Raw genomic sequence first — 24,093 nt, forward strand, 5'->3', positions numbered from 1 at the left:
TAGAGTCCGAATTTGGCGTAGACAGAATGAGAACATGTACCCATCCTCTGATGGCTACTTCCAGCAGGATAATGCACCATGTCACAAAGCTCGAATCATTTCAAATTGGCATATGTAGCTCTATAATATATCTGTATACACCGCTCCATTATGTCTTTACATCTGTGATACAAGTGGATTAGATTTGGATAACACCTGGTGATACATTGTACCGGATTTTTTGCGGCCTACTGCATACAGATATATAATGAAGTGTTGTATACAGATATGTATTGGAGCAGTGTACAGTATACAATTATATAATGTAGTGGATACAGAGTGTATTTATTAGCTATGTTCCTATAGTGGCTGAATGTTAATACAGTATCGAAAAACAACATGTACAGCCTTTTGATTATTTCCTCCTTGATGGCACCCCCCACCGACCCCCCCCCCCTTCTGCCAGGACAATTCACACACCTATTCTTGCTATTCTTAATGTTGGATCTCTTTCTCCACAATTGTGCAATGGAAACCTAATATGAATTATGATGTTAACACTGACACCATTAAAACAAATAATATTGTTACATGAAAAACAAAAATAAATAAATAAATACTACTCCATATTATAGCCTAAACTGTGCCTTTTTAAACTGGGTTAATGCAGTAATAGCAATCACTATTGTGCCGTAATAATCTATCTATCTCATATCTATCTTTCTACATATCAATCTATCTGTCTAACTAATTAATGCAGTATCATCGCAGGATCATAGTGGCAGTAGTATATTAATAAATCAATACAGCTGCAGCGCTGGGTAATTTTTAAAATACACCAAAAGTTAACAGGCAAAAATAGACCAATACATACAGCGTTGCTGCTATATTGATTTATTATATATAAATATATTTATATATATTTATATTATATATAAATTTACATATAGTATAATTAGTATAATATTGTATAATTATTTATTCCATGATCCATATGAGGTATGGTGATTTAGATATAGTGTATTTTACAGTATAATGGACATATAGAGATACAGTATACACACATTATTAGGAACACCTGTTCTATTTCTCATTAATGCAATTATCTAGTCAACCAATCACATGGCAGTTGCTTCAATGCATTTAGGGGGGTGGACCTGGTCAAGACAATCTCCTGAACTCCAAACTGAATGTCAGAATGGGAAAGAAAGGTGATTTAAGCAATTTTGAGCGTGGCATGGTTGTTGGTGCCAGACGGGCCGGTCTGAGTATTTCACAATCTGCTCAGTTACTGGGATTTTCACGCACAACCATTTCTAGGGTTTACAAAGAATGGTGTGAAAAGGGAAAAACATCCAGTATGCGGCAGTCCTGTGGGCAAAAATGCCTTGTGGATGCTAGAGGTCAGAGGAGAATGGGCCGACTGATTCAAGCTGATAGAAGAGCAACGTTGACTGAAATAACCACTCGTTACAACCGAGGTATGCAGCAAAGCATTTGTGAAGCCACAACACGCACAACCTTGAGCCGGATGGGCTACAACAGCAAAAGACCCCACCGGGTACCACTCATCTCCACTACAAATAGGAAAAAGAGGCTACAATTTGCACAAGCTCACCAAAATTGGACTGTTGAAGACTGGAAAAATGTTGCCTGGTCTGATGAGTCTCGATTTCTGTTGAGACATTCAAATGGTAGAGTCCGAATTTGGCGTAAACAGAATGAGAACATGTATCCATCCTCTGATGGCTACTTCCAGCAGGATAATGCACCATGTCACAAAGCTCGAATCATTTCAAATTGGCATATGTAGCTCTATAATATATCTGTATACACCGCTCCATTATGTCTTTACATCTGTGATACAAGTGGATTAGATTTGGATAACACCTGGTGATACATTGTACCGGATTTTTTGCGGCCTACTGCATACAGATATATAATAGAGCGGTGTGTACAGATATATAATGAAGTGTTGTATACAGATATGTATTGGAGCAGTGTACAGTATACAGTTATATAATGTAGTGGATACAGAGTGTATTTATTAGCTATGTTCCTATAGTGGCTGAATGTTAATACAGTATCGAAAAACAACATGTACAGCCTTTTGATTATTTCCTCCTTGATGGCACCCCCCCCCCCCCCCCCCCCCCCTTCTGCCAGGACAATTCACACACCTATTCTTGCTATTCTTAATGTTGGATCTCTTTCTCCACAATTGTGCAATGGAAACCTAATATGAGTTATGATGTTAACACTGACACCATTAAAACAAATAATATTGTTACATGAAAAACAAAAATAAATAAATAAATACTACTCCATATTATAGCCTAAACTGTGCCTTTTTAGACTGGGTTAATGCAGTAATAGCAATCACTATTGTGCCGTAATAATCTATCTATCTCATATCTATCTTTCTACATATCAATCTATCTGTCTAACTAATTAATGCAGTATCATCGCAGGATCATAGTGGCAGTAGTATATTAATAAATCAATACAGCTGCAGCGCTGGGTAATTTTTAAAATACACCAAAAGTTAACAGGCAAAAATAGACCAATACATACAGCGTTGCTGCTATATTGATTTATTATATATAAATATATTTATATATATTTATATTATATATAAATTTACATATAGTATAATTAGTATAATATTGTATAATTATTTATTCCATGATCCATATGAGGTATGGTGATTTAGATATAGTGTATTTTACAGTATAATGGACATATAGAGATATACACACATTATTAGGAACACCTGTTCTATTTCTCATTAATGCAATTATCTAGTCAACCAATCACATGGCAGTTGCTTCAATGCATTTAGGGGGGTGGACCTGGTCAAGACAATCTCCTGAACTCCAAACTGAATGTCAGAATGGGAAAGAAAGGTGATTTAAGCAATTTTGAGCGTGGCATGGTTGTTGGTGCCAGACGGGCCGGTCTGAGTATTTCACAATCTGCTCAGTTACTGGGATTTTCACGCACAACCATTTCTAGGGTTTACAAAGAATGGTGTGAAAAGGGAAAAACATCCAGTATGCGGCAGTACTGTGGGCAAAAATGCCTTGTGGATGCTAGAGGTCAGAGGAGAATGGGCCGACTGATTCAAGCTGATAGAAGAGCAACGTTGACTGAAATAACCACTCGTTACAACCGAGGTATGCAGCAAAGCATTTGTGAAGCCACAACACGCACAACCTTGAGGCGGATGGGCTACAACAGCAGAAGACCCCACCGGGTACCACTCATCTCTACTACAAATAGGAAAAAGAGGCTACAATTTGCACAAGCTCACCAAAATTGGACTGTTGAAGACTGGAAAAATGTTGCCTGGTCTGATGAGTCTCGATTTCTGTTGAGACATTCAAATGGTAGAGTCCGAATTTGGCGTAAACAGAATGAGAACATGTATCCATCCTCTGATGGCTACTTCCAGCAGGATAATGCACCATGTCACAAAGCTCAAATCATTTCAAATTGGTTTCTTGAACATGACAATGAGTTCACTGTACTAAAATGGCCCCCACAGTCACCAGATCTCAACCCAATAGAGCATCTTTGGGATGTGGTGGAACGGGAGCTTCGTGCCCTGGATGTGCATCCCTCAAATCTCCATCAACTGCAAGATGCTATCCTATCAATATGGGCCAACATTTCTAAAGAATGCTATCAGCACCTTGTTGAATCAATGCCACGTAGAATTAAGGCAGTTCTGAAGGCAAAAGGTGGTCCAACACCGTATTAGTATGGTGTTCCTAATAATTCTTTAGGTGAGTGTAGATAGATAACCTCTGTATTATTAAATAATTATACAATATTACACTAATTATACTATATGTAAATTTATATATAATATAAATACATAAAATATATATAAATATATTTATATATAATAAATCAATATAGCAGCAACGCTGTATGTATTGGTCTATTTTTGCCTGTAAACTTTTGGAGTATTTTAAAACTTACCCAGCGCTGCAGCTGTATTGATTTATTTATTTATTTTTGTTTTTCATGTAACAATATTATTTGTTTTAATGGTGTCAGTGTTAACATCATAATTCATATTAGAAAGAAAGGGCTGGGCACTCTCTATATCTGGAGTAAGTGGTACTTATTAGATAAAATCCTATAATAATAATAGTGAATACTCCTAAAATAATAATACAATCAATAATAAGTCTGATCAGACTAAAATATGACAAACAGTACCTATAGACAATACTAATATAACAGGCTGTGCGTTTTGCTCTGTTTTGATCTATCCATTTAGTGTCTATTAAAGGTATGTTAAAAGGAAGAGGAAGGGTTAATGGGCAGTGTGACTGGAGGTCAGGGGGATGCCACAGAACACCCAGGGCCAATTAAAAAAAAAAAAAAAATATATATATATATATATAGAAAAAAAAAGGAGCTGCGTTTCTGCTCCACAAAAAAAAATGGACTGCCTGTCACAGCCACTATCTCTGGCTGTGACCTTCCATCCTTGCTCGTTCGGCGCTCCTCGCTGAAGTTTCGTTTCTGTGTGTTATTTGTGATTCTGTATGGGTTAACTCCCCTGTTTGCCTATTAGGAGTTAATCCTCTGTCTGCTCCATGGGTGTGGCCTCTCTGCTGCACCCATGGAACCTGTATATAAGGCTGAGGTTTCCTCAGTTCTGTGTCAGCTCTCCTGCTGTGTGTTGTCTTGTCCTGCTCCTTATTTGTACTCACTCTCCCATGCTGCTGACCCATGGGATCTGTGTCTGTCTGTGCTCTGTGTCTGTCTGTTTTGTATTTGCCTGTCTATGTTATGTTTGCCTATGTGCCGTCGGTACCTTCTGGTACCTGTTGTCCATTTGTTCTTGCTGTCACTGTCTAGTTCACGCTCTGGAGTGGACCCTGGCAACTTCCTGCTGCAAAGTCTAACCCTACCATCTGGGGCTCTAGTGAATACCAGGAGTTGCTTACTCACGCCCCTCTGGAGTATTACTAGACAGTGGCGCAGTGGGGGTTTTCTCCCACTGTGCTGACGGTACATAGAGCTCATGTTTTGTCTGTGCTTCCTTCCCTGGTTTTTGTGTGTGCAATAAACTCTTATGTGTCTGTACCTGATTTCCGTTTGTTTATTGCTTGACGACGCGGTGGTCTCTCCTGGGACCTCCAACTCGTGACACTGCCATTTTTCTTCTTAAGCTGATACTTTAATACCTGCAGGTTTGATTTCATTGGTTCCACAAGTCACTTGCCCACTCACATTAAAAATTAGGTTTCATTCACAGAATGAAACATAGTTTTTAATCTGATTGGGCATGGTAGGGCATGTGACTTCTGGAACCAATGAAATCAAACCTCCAGGTATAAAAGGATCAGCCACAAAAGAAAATGGCACTTCTTTTTGGATGGGAAGAAGGGATGCCGCTCCTTTTTTTTTTCTTAACCCTGGGTGTTCTGGAGCTCTGTGACAAACGTACAAAGCTTACAGTACGATTGGCCTTTGTCTTGTCTCCTTATTATCACTTTCTCAGGACTTCTTGGAGACACTGTAAGCGGTCCTTAATACTTAATACACCGCTCAATTAGTGTACTGTATGTCTTTAGATCTGTGACTGTACAAGTGGATTGGATTTTGATAACACCAGGTGTTATCTCGGGATCGCGGACGCACTGAAAGTAAAGTGTCCATCTTTTATTGTGATGTTGGCACTATCACTATGGACAAAACAGATTAAAGAAAAAAGTACTGTGCCCCCCCCTTTTGCATATATTTAAATATAGGATCGATGGTCGGCTCTGTATATAAAATATTAATCTATTTATTTTTTTAAATAATATACTGTGCATAAAATCACAAAAATCCCTGTATCCTTATTTAAAAAAACATAGAAAAAGATTTAAAAAAAAATAGAAAAATACAATTGCACATTTTATTACTACCATATAATAGTACTGTAAGGGTTATATGCCATTCATTTAATTTGGCAGGTAGCCTTTTTTGTAGTGGACAATTCTGTGCAGTTATTAATATAATATAATGCGCATATCTACAGTATATACAGTATATGTAAGAATGTCTCAAGTTCGGCCATTCCTATAATTTCATAGATAGCCGTTTATGTGGTGAACAATCGTGTATCTTGTATAGTGGTTATCTGCTCACTACAGTACTATATTATGGTAGTAATAACATGGATTTTTGTGTTTTTATGCACTGTATATTATTTTATATATACAATATTTATATTGCATATATTTACATATATATATATACTTTCTTGTTTAATGTGCTTTGTCCCTAGTAATAGTGCCAACATACTGTACAATAAAAGATGGATACTTTACTTTCAGTGAGTCCGCGATCCTGAGATGTGTATGTGGTTGTATAGGGGTTGTCCCCTCCCCCTTCCACTGCAGCATTGGAGCCCCCAGCATGGCATGTGCACACCTGCTTGTTATAGCAATATTTTATTGATTACAAAAATCGATGTATAAAAATGTATCATTAATTAATAAAAATATTAGAGTGGATATATATGTACAAAAATATGTACTATTTAGTAACTTTTGCCCCCCTACACTAGACACTTTCTTACCACATGTAGCATTTTCTTTCATGACATGAGCGCACCTTCCTCTGTTAACCATTGCCGCAGCACACATACAACGGGCGCTCAGCGCGATCCTGCTATGTAGTTAGGATTGCACTCTCTGGCAGCATTACCATCTGGAGTCCCCATCGAAATCTCTCCCCGCCTGAACCCACCATAGCACCATCTCCCAAGGTCCAGAGTCCCAATGTTAACTCCTTCTTAGCTGAATTGACTATTAAATAAAGTAACAGTTTATTAATATTATTATAGACACACAGCGGGACCGCGCTCCTCCTGCTGCCACATCGCGCTTGTCACTGGCGCATACCGCCAGCATACAGCTCTTCTATAATTGAAATAAAGACAAGTTAAATATTTTCGTTATCTATACATGCCGATGTATATACAGTACACCTTCTCTCCGCAGATTTAGTGTAGATATTCCTGCAATTAAGATATAGATCTTCTCTCTATCACATAATTAAGATATCGGGGATATCTACACTAAAGCTGGGGAGACTATATTACCGGACTAAGGATCGGAGAGACTCATACTCATTCACAACTATATATGGAACATTAAGATATACAGGGATTGATGATATAAACCGGGACATACAGATATATGGCTGTGATTACATATATCAAATAACTATATATATATATATATATATTTGAAGGGAACTCAAATGTGTAGCAAAAATATATTAGTATCTACACCAACCCTCCGTAGATCTTATACTGAATAAGGATTATTGAATACAACTTTTTAAATCTTTCTTTTATTAATGGTCTTTTATTATAGAACAAATTTTTATGTCTGTGTTTATATATTAATAAATGGTACACATTTTTTTTATAATCTCATCTATATGCCAGCAGCAGGGTGCGGGAGAAAGGTTAGCCATGTAGTTCCATGCGCCATCTGGTGTTCACAAACCTAAATTGCACCCTGAATTTTCTCACTCTATTTACGCGCTTCGGGTTTGTTAATGAAATTGGATATCGCTATGCGCTCGCGCGAGTCTGAAGGGAGCGTCAGCGATGCTATATCTGTATGTGGTAATAACTTTGGAACGCTTTTACTTATCCAAGCCATTCAGAGATTGTTTTCTCGTGACACATTGTACTTCATGCTAGTCATAAATTTGAGTCAATATAGTTCACCTTTATTTATGAAAAAATCCCAAATTTACCCTAAATTTAGAAAAATTCGCAATTTTCTTAATTTCAATTTCTCTGCTTTTAAAACAGAGAGTGAAACCTCATAAAATATTTATTACTTAAAGGGGTTATCCGACTTAAATAAATTCATTCTAATTACTCTTATTATAGTCTATTGAAAGTTTCTTCTAATCACTTACATTAGTTATCTTTCCCCGTTTGGCCAGTTCACTTATGGGTCATGTGACCCCCGACGTCAGCAAGCCGGTTCTGGTGATGACGTCTCGTTTACAGGCTTCTCGCTGCTTGAGGGAGTGGCCAGGCTCTGTAAACGAGACGTCAGAGCCTCTGGTGCCCTCCCCTCTCCAGCTCTTTTCACACTGCCTCGGCGATGGTATGCAATCGCGCATGCGCTGTACGCACCAGAGCCGAGGCGATCTCTTCTCCGGCAGCAGGGTATGTTTCTCCCTCCAGCACTCACTGGGCTAGAGTTAGTGTGATCCCCTCTGCGTCTGGGGATTGTACTTACACCCATGTTACCCTCCACAACTACACATTATACAGTTACCACCCCCTGGGAAAAATAAATATATAATAGTCCATCATATTTTTTGATTTAGCTATATAAAAACCATATCTGCCACCAATATATATATATATTTATCTAAGCAATATCCATATTGAATATATATTTGAATAATATAGATATTGCTTAGATACAGATACTGATAATGGTACTTTCACACTAGCGTAAGTGTATTTTCACACTAGCGGCAGGACGTATCCGACAGGCTGTTCACCCTGTCGGATCCGCCCTGCCGCTATTTGGCCGTGCCGCTGGACTGCCGCTCCATCCCCATTGACTATAATGGGGACGGGTGCGGAGCTCTGGCGCAGCACGGCAGTGCACGGTGAGAGGTCGCAGGACTAAGTCTACTTTCACACTTGAGGCAGAGTGATCCGGCGAGCAGTTCCGACGACTGAACTGCCTGCTGGATCCGGCATTGCAAAACAACTGAAGGACCTGAAGAACGGATCCGTCCTTCCGGTCTGCGCATGCACAGACCATGAAAACTGTGAAAAAGACTGCCAGACGGATCCGTCCATCCGCATGACAAGCGGATAGACGGATCCGCATTATGCTGTCAGTTGTCGCACTGATCGGCGGATCCGGCAGGCAGCTCCAACGACGGAACTGCCCGCCGGATCCGGCATTGCAAAACAACTGAAGGACCTGAAGGACGGATCCGTCCTTCCGGTCTGCGCATGCACAGACCATGAAAACTGTGAAAAAGACTGCCAGACGGATCCGTCCATCCGCATGACAAGCGGATAGACGGATCCGTACAGAAAATGCATTTCTAGACGGATCCGCATTATGCTGTCAGTTGTCACACTGATCGGCGGATCCGGCAGGCAGCTCCAGCTGCAATGTGACAGATCTTCTGCCAGTGTGAGCTAGGAGATGATCATGTGTTTTTTTTTATGCAAAATACAGAGCAGGGGGCGGAAAGGTCAGGTTGTTCACACCCAGAAATATTCATGAGGCAGAGCTCAGGTTTTGTTGTTATACGCCCCTCAGCATGTAAACAAAGCAATGACAGAACCATGAAAAGGTGGACATATGGGTTTTAACTTGATGAAATCTAGCTTTACCAAATTATATGTACAAACCGGATTCCAAAAAAGTTGGGACACTAAACAAATTGTGAATAAAAACTGAATGCAATGATGTGGAGATGGCAAATGTCAATATTTTATTTGTAATAGAGCGTAGATGACAGATCAAACGTTTAATCCGAGTAAATGTATCATTTTAAAGGAAAAATACATTGATTCAAAATTTCACGGTGTCAACAAATCCCCAAAAAGTTGGGACAAGTAGCAATAAGAGGCTGGAAAAAGTAAATTTGAGCATAACGAAGAGCTGGAAGACCAATTAACACTAATTAGGTCAATTGCCAACATGATTGGGTATAAAAAGAGCTTCTCAGAGTGGCAGTGTCTCTCAGAAGCCAAGATGGGTAGAGGATCACCAATTCCCACAATGTTGCGCAGAAAGATAGTGGAGCAATATCAGAAAGGTGTTACCCAGCGAAAAATTGCAAAGACTTTGCATCTATCATCATCAACTGTGCATAACATCATCCGAAGATTCAGAGAATCTGGAACAATCTCTGTGCGTAAGGGTCAAGGCCGTAAAACCATACTGGATGCCCGTGATCTCCGGGCCCTTAAACAACACTGCACCACAAACAGGAATGCTACTGTAAAGGAAATCACAGAATGGGCTCAGGAATACTTCCAGAAACCATTGTCAGTGAACACAATCCACCGTGCCATCCGCCGTTGCCAGCTGAAACTCTACAGTGCAAAGAAGAAGCCATTTCTAAGCAAGATCCACAAGCTCAGGCGTTTTCACTGGGCCAGAGATCATTTAAAATGGAGTGTGGCAAAATGGAAGACTGTTCTGTGGTCAGACGAGTCACGATTCGAAGTTCTTTTTGGAAATCTGGGACGCCATGTCATCCGGACCAAAGAGGACAAGGACAACCCAAGTTGTTATCAACGCTCAGTTCAGAAGCCTGCATCTCTGATGGTATGGGGTTGCATGAGTGCGTGTGGCATGGGCAGCTTGCATGTCTGGAAAGGCACCATCAATGCAAAAAAATATATTCAGGTTCTAGAACAACATATGCTCCCATCCAGACGTCATCTCTTTCAGGGAAGACCCTGCATTTTTCAACAAGATAATGCCAGACCACATTCTGCATCAATCACAACATCATGGCTGCGTAGGAGAAGGATCCGGGTACTGAAAAGACCCTGCATTTTTCAACAAGATAATGCCAGACCACATTCTGCATCAATCACAACATCATGGCTGCATAGGAGAAGGATCCGGGTACTGAAATGGCCAGTCTGCAGTCCAGATCTTTCACCTATAGAGAACATTTGGCGCATCATAAAGAGGAAGGTGCAACAAAGAAGGCCCAAGACGATTGAACAGTTAGAGGCCTGTATTAGACAAGAATGGGAGAGCATTCCTATTTCTAAACTTGAGAAACTGGTCTCCTCGGTCCCCAGACGTCTGTTGAGTGTTGTAAGAAGAAGGGGAGATGCCACACATGGTGAAAATGGCCTTGTCCCAACTTTTTGGGGATTCGTTGACACCATGAAATTCTGATTCAACATATTTTTCCCTTAAAATGGTACATTTTCTCAGTTTAAACTGTTGTTCCGTGATTTATGTTCTATTCTGAATAAAATATTAGAAGTTGGCACCTCCACATCATTGCATTCAGTTTTTATTCACGATTTGTATAGTGTCCCAACTTTTTTGGAATCCGGTTTGTATATCCTGATGGGTTTTAAGAGGTTTTATTTATTTTTTCATTAACTCGGATAAACCCTTTAACATTCCCCATATGCCTACTTTATGTTGGCATAATTTTGGAAATGTAATTTTATTTTTTTAGGACGTTAGAAGGCTTAGAAGTTTAAAAAAAATTGGAAGTTTTAATCCAATTTTTTCTTTAACACAACGAGGGTTAACAGCCAAACAAAACTCAATATTTATTACCCAGAATCTGCGGTTTGCAGAAGCACCCCACATGTAGTCATAAATTGCTGTATGGGCACACGGCAGGGCGCAGAAGAAAAGGAGCGCCGCATGGTTTTTAGATGCCATGTCCCATTTGAAGCCCCCCTGATGCACCCTTACAGTAGAAACTCTCAAGACGTGACCCCATTTTGGAAACTAGGGAATAAGGTGCCAGTTGTATTGGTACTATTTTTGGGTACATATGATTTTTTGATCATTCATTATAACACTTTATGGGGCAAGTTGTTATTAGCACATTGGTTGTTTTAGCACAGTTTGTATTTATTTATTTTTACAGCATTCACCTGAGGGGTTCGGTCAAGTGAAATTTGTATAGAGCAGATCGTTACGAACTTGGCGATATCTAATATGTATACTTTTTCTTATTTATTTAAGTTTTACACAATAATAGCATTTTTGAAACAAAAAAATTATGTTTTAATGTGTCCATGTTCTGAGAGCTATATTTTTTAAAATTTTTTGAGCGATTTTCTTATGTAGGAGCTCATTTTTTGTGGTATGAGGTGTAGGTTTTATTGGTACCATTTTCTGGGACATACGCCTTTTTGATCACTTGGTGTTGCACTTTTTGTGATGTAAGGTGACAAAAATGGCTTTTTTTGACACAGTTTTTTTTGTATTTTTTTACGGTGTTCACCTGAGGGGTTAGGTCATGTGATAGAGCTGGTTGTTACGGACGCGGCAATACCTAACATGTATACTTTTATTTTTTTTATTTCACTTTAACACAATAATAGCATTTTTGAAACCAAAAAAAGGATGTTTTAATTGTCTCCATGTTCTGAGAGCTATAGTTTTTTATTTTTTGAGCGATTTTCTTATGTAGGGGATAATTTTTTGCGGGATGAGGTGACAGTTTTATTGGTACTATTTTGTGGAACATACGCCTTTTTGATCACTTGGTGTTGCATTTTTTGTGATGTAAGGTGACAAAAATTGCTATTTTTTATTTTTTATGGTGTTTATCGGACTGGGTCGATCATTTGATATATTTATAGAGCCGACCGTCACGGATGCAACAATACTAAATATGTCTATTTTTATTTTATTTTTCTATTTTTAACTTTTTTTTTTATTCCTTACTTGGGGAATTATTTTTTTACATGTGAAACCTTTTTTTTATTTTTTTTATTTTACACTTTTCGTCCCCCATAAGGTCATACAAGACCTTCGTCCCCCATAAGGTCATACAAGGCATAGCGCTTCCTGCATTGTATACACAGCGCTCGGTGAGCGCTGTGTATACAGCGATCTAGATGGCAGGGACACCTGGGCACTGTCCCTGCGTTCTCTAAGGGTTGCCCTGCTGTCGCTGACAGCGGGCAACCCGATCTGCAGCTGCACGATTAGCGTGCAGCTGCAGTCTCTGAATGGACGTTCAGAAACGTGCAGACAGGAGGTGGTTAAACATACGGTGCACCAGGTAATCAGGACTTCGGCATCACATGCTCAGACGGGGAGGAGAACTGGTCAGACACCAAAAACCAACACCCAATCAGGAAGAAAAGACAACATGTATATTGTGCTGAAAAACTATAAAGATCGTTCTTTTAACGATATTGTAAAATCAGATCGTGTTTTCTGTTCAGACCTGTAAGAAAGCAACTTCCCAATTCCAATGTGCCTCACGGCTGAGGAGTTTGTGATCTCCTCCTCTGATGGGAAGAGTAACCCTTTCCACTCCTGGTCTGAGTTTAATACAGGGAGATGTCGCTCTATGATATTACTAATCTCCGGGTATTCCTTACCGTAACCTGTCACAAAAGTTGCTGGCTTCCCTTTTTTTTTATCTTTTTTTGTTATTTTCATATCCAAAACTGCCCTTTGGGGAAAAATTTATTTATTTTTGTCTAAAGAGAGAACCCATTTTTTGGCCTCCTCTATAGACCGTGTAGCATAATTTCTCGCAAGCAATCTGCTACCGATATTATCTGCTTCTCGCAAGCAATCTGCTATCCGAACAGTTGCGTCTTGCTCACAACATTTCGCCCTTTAGTCTGTTCCTTGTCACATGAGGTGAGTGACATGAAGTCGCTAAAAGGGTAGTATTGCCAGCCGTCTCTTTTCTATGGGTTGATGTTGAAATTACTGAATTGGCGGCATCACCATATAAATGCAGGTCCAGAAATACTATAGATTTCGGATCATGATGGATGCTAAATTTGATTGTATCTATCCCCTCATTGAAGTATTCAGCTAAAGCTGGAATGTCCTCCACATCGCCGACCCATATCATCAACAGATCGTCTATGTAGCGTCCATACCACTTGATATTATCTAAAAAAGGGTTAGCTTCCGTAAATACAAACTTTCCCACCAAGCCATGAAAATATTAGCTATGGAAGGTGAAAATTTCGCCCCCATAGAGACTCCTGCCAGCTGCAAATAATACTCCCCATTAAACATGAAAAAATTATGCTTGAGTAAAAATTGCGTAACCTTACAAATATGATCTTGGAGCTGTGTGGTATAATCACTATAAGAAACCAGAAACCACTGTAAAGCTTGTATCGCTAATTGATGGGGAATATCGGTATATAGCGATAGCACATCTGCTGTTGTCCATTCATAATTAGCATTCTACATCTAAACTGTCGCAGGCTTGCATTACAGTACGTGAATCTTTCAAATATCCGGGAATTAGCGGTACCAATGGTTGCAGGAGAGAATCGACCCACTCTGATCATTTCTCAGAGTAAGAACTAGAGATGAGCGAATCGAATCAGACAAAGTGGAATTAGATCAGAATTTCAGGAAAAATTCGATTCGCAACGAATGCGAATTTCCTCACGCTTCGTGGTAACGAATCGCAATTTTCCCTAAAATGGTGGCTAAAAAGGCGGCTCCACGTGTGAGCACATGGGGCAAGGAACTCTGGGAAGGCGGGCTGACCCATAATGCCATGCATGCAGCCAATCAGCAGCCAGCCAGCCCTGTGATGTCACAGCCCTATAAATACGGCAGCCATTTTAGATTCTGTCATTTTCAAGCGTTCTGAGTGCAGGGACAGACGTGAGAAAGCCCTAGGGACAGCAAATGGAAATACCTCATTGTAAAAAAAACAACTGAAAAAACAATTTATAAGTGCAGGGAAAGGATAGGGAGGAATCATTTCACAGCATCTTAGTGCAGGGAGAGACGTCAGAAGGCGCTAGGGACAGTGCTAGGAAAGTGATTTACATGTAAAGCAGGGAAAGATTATTTGAGATCCAAATAGCCATAATACAGTTCTGTCATTCCAGCTATTTGTTCTTGGGGTGCAAGTGCTATGTTGAAAAGCCTTTAGTGGCTTATATCTTTTCAAACAAGAAAAATATATATATGCAGTTCTCTTCTGCAGTTATATGTGTTGAAAGCATACAGAAAGAAAAAAATATACACACTTCACTGGTACACTTATTTCTGCTAAAAGCATTTAGTGGCCTATTTCAGTACAAAAAGAAAAATATATTCTCAGTTCACTTCTGTAGTTATATGTATTGAAAGCATAGCTGGGAGTCAGCAGGGTGGCAGCAGTGGGAGGTCGGGAGCCAAATGTGCCCGGGGTAGACCACCTGCTTTGCAGCAGCCTACCTGCCTAGGAAGTAGTGGTGCAGGGGTTCACGGAAGCAGCGGCGGTAGCAGTCAGTCAGTGCGGACTGTTGGCGGGAAAATCACCTACTCGGCGGTGTGGCTTTTTTTGTTTAGCCGCTGGAGGAGGTTAACATGGCCACATGTAGAATATGTGGGCAGAAGGTGAAATGTGGCCAGGGGGCCAATATTAGCACCACAGGCCTGCATTAACATATGCAGCGTCACCATATGTGGTGTCCTGATGCTGCTGTTGCTGCCATCACCACACTATGTCACCTTGCCACGCTGTGGTATCCAGATACTGCTGCTGCTGCTACTGCCATCTTCACACTATGTCACCTTGCCACTCTGTGGTATCCTCCTCATGCTGCGGCCACCTCCACAATCTCTCGTCGTCGTGCTGCCAGAGGAGTTTAACATGGCCATATGTAGTATATGTGGGCAGAAGGTGAAGCGTGGTCAGGGTGCCAATCTTGGCACCACAGCCCTGCGTGAACATATCCAGCGTCACCATATGTGGTATCCTGATGCTTCTGCTACTGCCATCTCCACACTTTGTCACCTTGCCACTCTGTCGTATCCTCCTCATGCTGCTGCTAACTCCAGACTCGGTCAGTGTGCTACTCTGTGGCCTCCTCATGCTGCTGCCACCTCCACAATCTCTCGTCGTCGAGCTACTCTGTGGCCTCCTGCTGCTGCCACTTCCAGACTCTGTGATTGGGCCACTCTGTGGTTTCCTCATGCTGCTACCAACTTGGTCATTGTAGCACTCAATGGCCTCCTCATACTGCTGACAACTCCAGACTCTATCAGTGTGCCACTCTGTGGCCTCCTGATGCTGCTGCCACCTTCAGACTCTGTCATTGTGCCACTCTGTGACCTCCTCATGCTGCTGCCACCTCCACAATCTCTCGTTGTCATGCTACTCTGTGGCCTCCTGATGCTGCCGCCACCTCCACAATCTTTCATCGTCTTGCCACTCTGTGGCCTCCTGATGCTGTCACCACCTCCAGACTCTGTTATTAGGCCACACTCTATGGTCTCCTCATGCTGCTTCCACCTCAACACTATGTCATAGGTCCACTCTGTTGACTTCTCATGCTGTTCCCACCCTCCCTACTTCATGACTGGGCCACTATTTTGCCTTTTAGCCTAGCTGACATCATGATTTATTTGACCTTACTTCTTATCTGTCAGAAGGAAGGAAAAATAAGACGCACAACAGATCCTGTCTGTGTAGCAGCTGTAAGGCCTGTATGGTCTCATCAGAATTGGCTTGTGATTTGGAAGCCAAAAGCAGGAGTGGGTAGAAAACACAGAAGACATGCAAATATTCCATTCACGTGTCATCTCTGTTTTAGATCCACTCCTATGTGGAATCAGCTGACGACGGTGTAAAAGGAGTGCGATTCTTCTTGACGCTAACATCGACCTGTAAGGCTGAGTTCATACTTGAGTTATTTGGTCAGTTTTTGCCCCTTGACTGCCCCAATAAGTGAAGTGTGCAGTGATTCTAAGAGAGACGCCTGTCATCTGCATGTCATACAGACTCACAGTATTATTTCACTACCACAGCAGACTCCCTATGCGTGTTACTGCAAGGCACAGTGTTCTACACGACTATAAAGGCTCTCGGCAGCCAGGAAATAGCTGTTTTTAATGCAATTCGCCGCAAATATATTCGGATCAAAGCAAATACTGCCCTCTGTTGTATATATACAGTGTACTGCCTTTTGTAGCATATATACAGTATAGTGTCCTCTGTAGTATATATACTATATATACAGTATACTGCCCTCTGTAATATATATAGTATACTGCCCTCTGTAGTATATATACAGTATAGTGTCCTCTGTAGTATATATACAGTGTACTGCCTTCTGTAGTATATATACAGTACACTGTCCTCTGTAGCATATATACAGTATAAAAAACAAAGAATAACAGCAGCACAGTGAAAAAAGTAGTTAGGGTGCAAACTCCTCTGGAAAGGTGGACAACCTTTACTCCAATATAGTATATCCAAAGAATAGGCAGCACTCCAAATGTGGTAAAAGGTGATGACCCTTTTATTCCCAGGCATTTATACAGTATAGTGTCCTCTGTAGTATACAGTCAGGTCTATAAATATTGGGACATGTACAAAGTTCTAACATTTTTGGCTCTATACACCATCACAATGGATTTGAAATGAAACAAACAAGATGTGCTTTACCTGCAGACTGTCAGCTTTAATTTGAGGGTATTTACATCCAAATCAGGTGAACGGTGTAGGAATTACAACAGTTTGCATATGTGCCTCCCACTTGTTAAGTGACCAAACGTAATGGGACAGTTGGCTTCTCAGCTGTTCCATGGCCAGGTGTGTGTTATTCCCTCATTATCCCAATTACAATGAGCAGATAAAAGGTCCAGAGTTAATTTCCAGTCTGCTATTTGCATTTGGAATCTGTTGCTGTCAACTCTCAAGATGAGATCTAAAGATCTGTCACTATCAGTGAAGCAAGCCATCATTAGGCTGAAAAAACACAACAAACCCATCAGAGAGATATCAAAAACATTAGGCGTGGCCAAAACAACTGTTTGGAACATTCTTAAAAAGAAGGAACGCACCGGTGAGCTCAACACTAAAAGACCTGGAAGACCACAGTAAACATCTATGGTGGATGACCGAAGAATTCTTTCCCTGGTGAAGAAAACACCTTTCACAACAGTTGGCCAGATCAAGAACACTCTCCAGGAGGTAGGTGTATGTGTGTCAAAGTCAACAATCAAGAGAAGACTACACCAGAGTGAATACAGAGGGTTCACCACAAGATATAAACCATTGGTGAGCCTCAAAAACAGGAAGGCCAGATTAGACATCTAAAAAAGCCTTCACAGTTCTGGAACAACATCCTATGGACAGATGAGACCAAGATCAACTTGTACCAGAGTAATGGGAAGAGAAGAGTATGGAGGAAAGGAACTGCTCACGATCCTAAGCATACCACCTCATCAGTGAAGCATGGGGGTGGTAGTGTCATGGCGTGGGCATGTATGGCTGCCAATGTAACTGGTTCTCTTGTATTTATTGATGATGTGACTGCTGACAAAAGCAGCAGGATAAATTCTGAAGTGTTTCGGGCAATATTATCTGCTCATATTCAGCCAAATGCTTCAGAACTCATTGGACGGCGCTTCACAGTGCAGATGGACAATGACCCAAAGCATACTGCAAAAGCAACCAAAGAGTTTTTTAAGGGAAAGAAGTGGAATGTTATGCAATGGCCAAGTCAATCACCTGACCTGAATCCGATTGAGCATGCATTTCACTTGCTGAAGACAAAACTGAAGGGAAAATGCCCCAAGAACAAGCAGGAACTGAAGACAGTTGCAGTAGAGGCCTGGCAGAGCATCACCAGGGATGAAACCCAGCATCAGGTGATGTCTATGAGATCCAGTCTTCAGGCTGTAATTGACTGCAAAGGATTTGCAACCAAGTATTAAAAAGTGAAAGTTTGATTTATGATTATTATTATGTCCCATTACTTTTGGTTCAAGTGTGAGACACATATTCAAACTGTTGTAATTCCTACACCGTTCACCTGATTTGGATGTAAATACCCTCAAATTAAAGCTGACAGTCTGCAGTTAAAGCACATCTTGTTCGTTTCATTTCAAATCCATTGGGGTGGTGTATAGAGCCAAAAATTGTGTCAATGTCCCAATATTTATGGACCTGACTATATATACAGTATACTATCCTCTGTAATTTATATACAGTATACTGACCTCTGTAGTATATATAGTACACTGCCCTCTATAGTATATATACAGTATACTGCCCTCTGTAATATATATATATAGTATACTGTCCTCTGAAGTATATATACAGCATAGTGTCCTCTGTAGTATATATACAGTATACTGTCCTCTGTATTATATAGTAGTATAGTAGTATGTATGTAGTATGTATACAGTATAGTGAAGCTTACTGCTACACCCAGCTTTTCCACAGTCTGATATTGTCCATCCCTCTCATCTCTCCTTCTAAATCCTGGTATGTCTTGTCTGAACTATTAATGTCTCTTTCCCTGCTGGATTTATTGAGTATTTGTTTACATAGACTATTTCACCCCTGTATCTGGTCCTCCTTGATTAGGCCAAATGTAGCCCCCTCCCCTCTTGGTCACACCTGATTGAACACTGAATGATATAAATCTAAGGTCCTAGGTCTTTTCAGACCTTGGTCTTTCCAAATGCAACATCTCTCAAGTGCAACTCTTAAGTGCACAGACTGAATTATACCAGAATGGGACCAGAAGGGGACCACAGGTAATTACAGACATAGTTAATGCAAACAATGTTTCAATTTTTCATCTTACTCTTCCCACAACCTCCTGAAAACCCCCCACGTCCAATCACCAAGCAAGGAACTATTCATCTCTCCATCTTACCTTCTCATCTGACAGCTTGCACAAACCTGCTTGGCAACATAAAACACTTCCTTCCCAAACACACACAGATACCTCCTGCCCTCTCCTATTCTCACCTATTAACACTTTCTCTGCTTCTCCTTACTGCTGGTGATATCTCTCCAAATCCAGGCCCCTCTCAGCAAATCCCCACTATCACCTCTACGTCCCAAGACAAATCTCCTTCTCCAAATTCCTGCAACCCCTTAAACCTAACAACCATTCCTGTGACCCCTGCTCCTTTGGTTCCTCTTGCAGGAGCATTATGGAACGCACTCTCTGTCTGTAACAAACTGTCGTACATTCATGAACTTTTCATCTCTCAAAACCTTTCCTTTCTGGGTCTCACAGAAACCTGGCTGACATCCTCTGACACCTCCTCCCCTGCTGCACTCTCTTATAGTGGATTTCAATTCACTCACACCCCCCGCCCCGGCTGCAAACATGGTGGAGGAGTTGGTCTTCTCCTATCAGACACCTGTTCCTACAGCCTAACTCCACTGCCACCCTCCATTACGCTCACCTCATTTGAAGTACACTCTGTTCACATCTACTCTCACTTCAACCTTCAAGTAGCCATCATTTACCGCCCCCGAGGCCCAGCCACCATCTATCTGGACCACTTTAAAACCTGGCTACTACACTTTCTTTCTGCCGACATCCCTACTATCATCATGGGTGACTTCAACATCCCTATTGACACCTGCCACTCGGTCGCCTCTAAACTCCTATCGCTCTCTTCCTCCTTCGGCCTATCACAGTGGTCTTCAGCTCCCACCCACAGAGATGGTCACACTTTGGATCTTATCTTTACCCGCCTCTGCTCCCTATCTAACCTTTCTAATTCGCCTCTCCCCCTATCTGACCACAACCTACTCACCTTCTCTTTATTGGTCTCTTCTGCTGCTCCCCCGGTCCACACACTAGCACACCCCCGCAGGAACCTTAAACATCTCGACTTTCGCTTGCTTTCTGACTCTCTTCTCCAACTCTCTACCATCTGTTTCCTCCTGCTGACTTGTAATTTTCTTTTTCCCTTTTTTTTCCTTTCCCCTCTAAACGTGCTGCTTTCTTTTCCTCTCTTGTCGTATTTTTCAAAATAATATGTTATGGATTGCAATATGTTGAATCGACCTGTGGGACATCTTGTGTTCCTTATACTCCTGTATGTATTATAGATTTATTTGTACACCATATGTTGGATATCTGACATGATTGTAATTATCACCCTCCCTTTGTATTTTTCACATAGTTTGATAAAGGCCTAAGTGGCCGAAACGTCACATCACGACGCCGCATTTTCATAATAAACGAAATATTCTTTGATACAAACGCACATTGCTGGAGTTTTCTATTTTATTTACTACACGGGGTGGGAACCCGACTCCAAGCAGCAACCCTCCAGAGTGCCAGGAGGTTTATATCTCTATTGTATTTTCCTCCAAGACCCAGATGCTGCTACCACCCTATATAACACCACAATAAGTACAGCTCTGGGCACTGTTGCCGCCCTCACACACAACCAAACCCGAAAAATTAACAGACAACCCTGGCACACCAACCTGACCAAAAAACTCAGACAAGCTTCCAGGGCTGCTGAGCGGAGATGGAAGAAATCCCATTCAAAAGATCATAGATCATTTCACCGCATACAAGCAATCCCTCCTCATATTCAAATCCTTACTCGCTGATGCAAAACAGGCCTACTTCTCAGCTCTCATATCTTCCCTGGCCCACAGCCCTAAACAACCTTTTAGCACTTTTAACTCCCTTCTCCGTCCCCCAGCACCCCCAGCACCCCCACTCTCTCCTCTCTTCTCAGCTGAGGACTTTGCCAAATATTTCAAACAAAAGATAGTCGACATCAGAGAAAGCTTCACTATACAGTCCCCACAGACCCTCTACACAACGGCTCGGTCCTCTTCTCCCAAAACCCGCTTCTCCACCATTACTGAAGAAAAACTCTCCACTCTACTATCCAGTTCACATCTCACCACCTGTGCACTTGACCCAATCCCATCCCACCTCATCCCTAACCTCACCACAGTGTTTATCCCAGCCCTAACTCATCTCTTCAACCTATCATTAACCTCTGGTGTCTTCCCCTCTGCTTTTAAACACGCTACCATTACACCCTTCCTCAAAAAGCCTTCACTTGACCCATCCTCTTTGTCCAGTTATCGCCCCATATCACTTCTTCCGTATGCCTCAAAGCTACTTGAACAACATGTCCATTCTGAACTGTCCTCTCACCTTTCCTCCTGCTCCCTCTTTGACCGCCTACAATCTGGCTTCCGACCCCACCACTCGACTGAGACTGCCCTCACCAAAGTCACCAACGACCTACTGACAGCCAAAACCAAGAAACAATACTCTGTCCTCCTTCTCCTTGACCTGTCCTCTGCCTTCGACACTGTTGACCACTCCCTTCTGTTGCAAACTCTCTCATCTCTTGGCATCACTGACCTGGCCCTCTCCTGGATCACATCATACCTCACAGACCGGACGTTTAGCGTCTCCCACTCCCGCACCACCTCCTCGTCTCATTCCCTCTCTGTTGGTGTCCTGCAAGGCTCTGTCCTAGGACCCCTGCTCTTCTCTATCTACACTTTTGGCCTGGGACAGCTCATAGAGTCCCATGGCTTTCAGTATCACTCCTACTCTGACGACACACAAATCTACCTCTCTGGTCCAGACATCACCACCTTACTATCAAGAATCCCACAATGTCTATCTTCTATATCATCCTTCTTCTCCTCTCGCTTTCTAAAACTTAACATGGATAAAACAGAATTCATCCTCTTTCCCCCATCTTGCTCAACCCCCCCAACAGACCTATCTATCACAATCAATGGCTGCACACACTCTCCGGTCAACAAAGTCCGCTGCCTTGGAGTGACCTTGGATTCTGCCCTCTGCTTCAGACCGCACATCCAAGCTCTTTCCACCACCTGCCGCCTCCAACTCAAAAACATCCCACGCATCCGTGCTTTCTTTAACTTTGAATCTGCGAAAATGCTTGTACATGCCCTCATCATCTCCCGCCTAGACTACTGTAACACTCTCCTCTGTATCCTTCCATCTAGCACTCTCGCACCCCTCCAATCTATCCTCAACTCTGCTGCCCGACTAATCCACCTCTCACCCTATTACTCCTCTGCCTCTCCCCTCTGCCAATCCCTTCACTGGCTCCCCATTGCCCAGAGAATTCACTTCAAAGTACTAACAAATACATACAAGGCCGTCCATAACCTTTCCCCTCTGAGCTACTTTCCCGATACACCCCCACACACACTCTCCGATCCTCACAAGACCTCCTTCTCTCCTCTCCTCTTATCGCCTCTTCCCACAATCGACTCCAAGATTTCTCCCGTGCATCCCCCATACTCTGGAACTCGCTACCCCAACATTTCAGACTCTCACCCACAGTGGAATCCTTCAAAAGAAACCTGAAAACCCACCTCTTCAGACAAGCCTACAACCAGTGACCCTGCTGCCTTCATACCACTATGACCAACTTCACCCGCACCTACTGTGTCCTTATCCCATACCATGTAGATTGTAAGCCCTCATGGCCAGGGCCCTATCTCCTTCTGTACCAGTTTGTAACTCGTCTTGTTTATGATTAGTGCAATTGTCTGTATTATGTATGTGCACCGCTTATCATATGCACAGCGCTATGGAATGAATGGCGCTTTAATAATAAATAATAATAATAATAATAGTGTCCTCTGTAGTATATATACAGTATACTGTCCTCTGTAGTATATATACAGTATACTGTCCTCTGTAGTATATATACAGTATACTGCCCTCTGTAGTATATATACAGTATACGTACAGTATACTGTCCTCTGTAATATATATATAATACTGCCCTCTGTAGTATATATACAGTATACTGTCCTCTGTAGTATATGTACAGTATACTGCCCTCTGTAGTATATATATAGTATACTGTCCTCTGTAGTATATATACAGTATAGTGTCCTCTGTAGTATATATACAGTATAGTGTCCTCTGTAGTATATATACAGTATACTGCCCTCTGTAGTATATATACAGTATACATACAGTATACTGTCCTCTGTAATATATATATCATACTGCCCTCTGTAGTATATATTTATATATATAGTATACTGTCCGCTGTAGTATATATACAGTATACTGTCCTCTGTAGTACATATCAAACTTACAAATATATATAAGACAACTCTCACCTTTGCTGCCTTCACAGAAGCTCTGGCCCCGTCCGGACTTGACTGTATACAAACGTAATCCAAAGAAAAAACTTGTGGTCCAGCTTCTCATAAAATCTTATAGCTTTATTAATAACAATAAAAAAAAATATTATCCAAACACAAATCTCATACAAGATCCACGATGTCTACGCGTTTCGGACTCCACAATCTTGGTCCTTACTCATGACATACAAAAAAGCGAATGTTCCCCTCTCTTTAAACATACGGTGCACCAGGTAATCAGGACTTCGGCATCACATGCTCAGACGGGGAGGAGAACTGGTCAGACAACAAAAACCAACACCCAATCAGGAAGAAAAGACTAAAAACTATAAAGATCGTTCTTTTAACGATATTGTAAAATCAGATCGCGTTTTCTGTTCAGACCTGTGAGAAAGTAACTTCCCAATTCAAACGTCCAATGTGCCTCACGGCTGAGGAGTTTGTGATCTCCTCCTCTGATGG

General features: G+C 41.5%; 1 protein-coding gene across 1 annotated transcript in view; it reads right to left on the reverse strand.

The window, feature by feature from the left end:
- Positions 1–23,802, reverse strand: part of LOC120986403 (beta-1,3-galactosyltransferase 2-like) — a 61,835-nt gene extending 38,033 nt beyond the window's left edge. Inside the window, exon 1 of the mRNA XM_040414952.1 lies at positions 23,608–23,802. Coding sequence (XP_040270886.1) covers positions 23,608–23,698 — 91 coding nt within the window. The 5' untranslated portion in view covers positions 23,699–23,802. The remainder of the gene's footprint in view (positions 1–23,607) is intronic.
- Between the last annotated feature and the right edge of the window lie 291 nt (positions 23,803–24,093).

Source organism: Bufo bufo, chromosome 1, assembly GCF_905171765.1.
Source record: "Bufo bufo chromosome 1, aBufBuf1.1, whole genome shotgun sequence".
Taxonomy (NCBI): domain Eukaryota; kingdom Metazoa; phylum Chordata; class Amphibia; order Anura; family Bufonidae; genus Bufo; species Bufo bufo.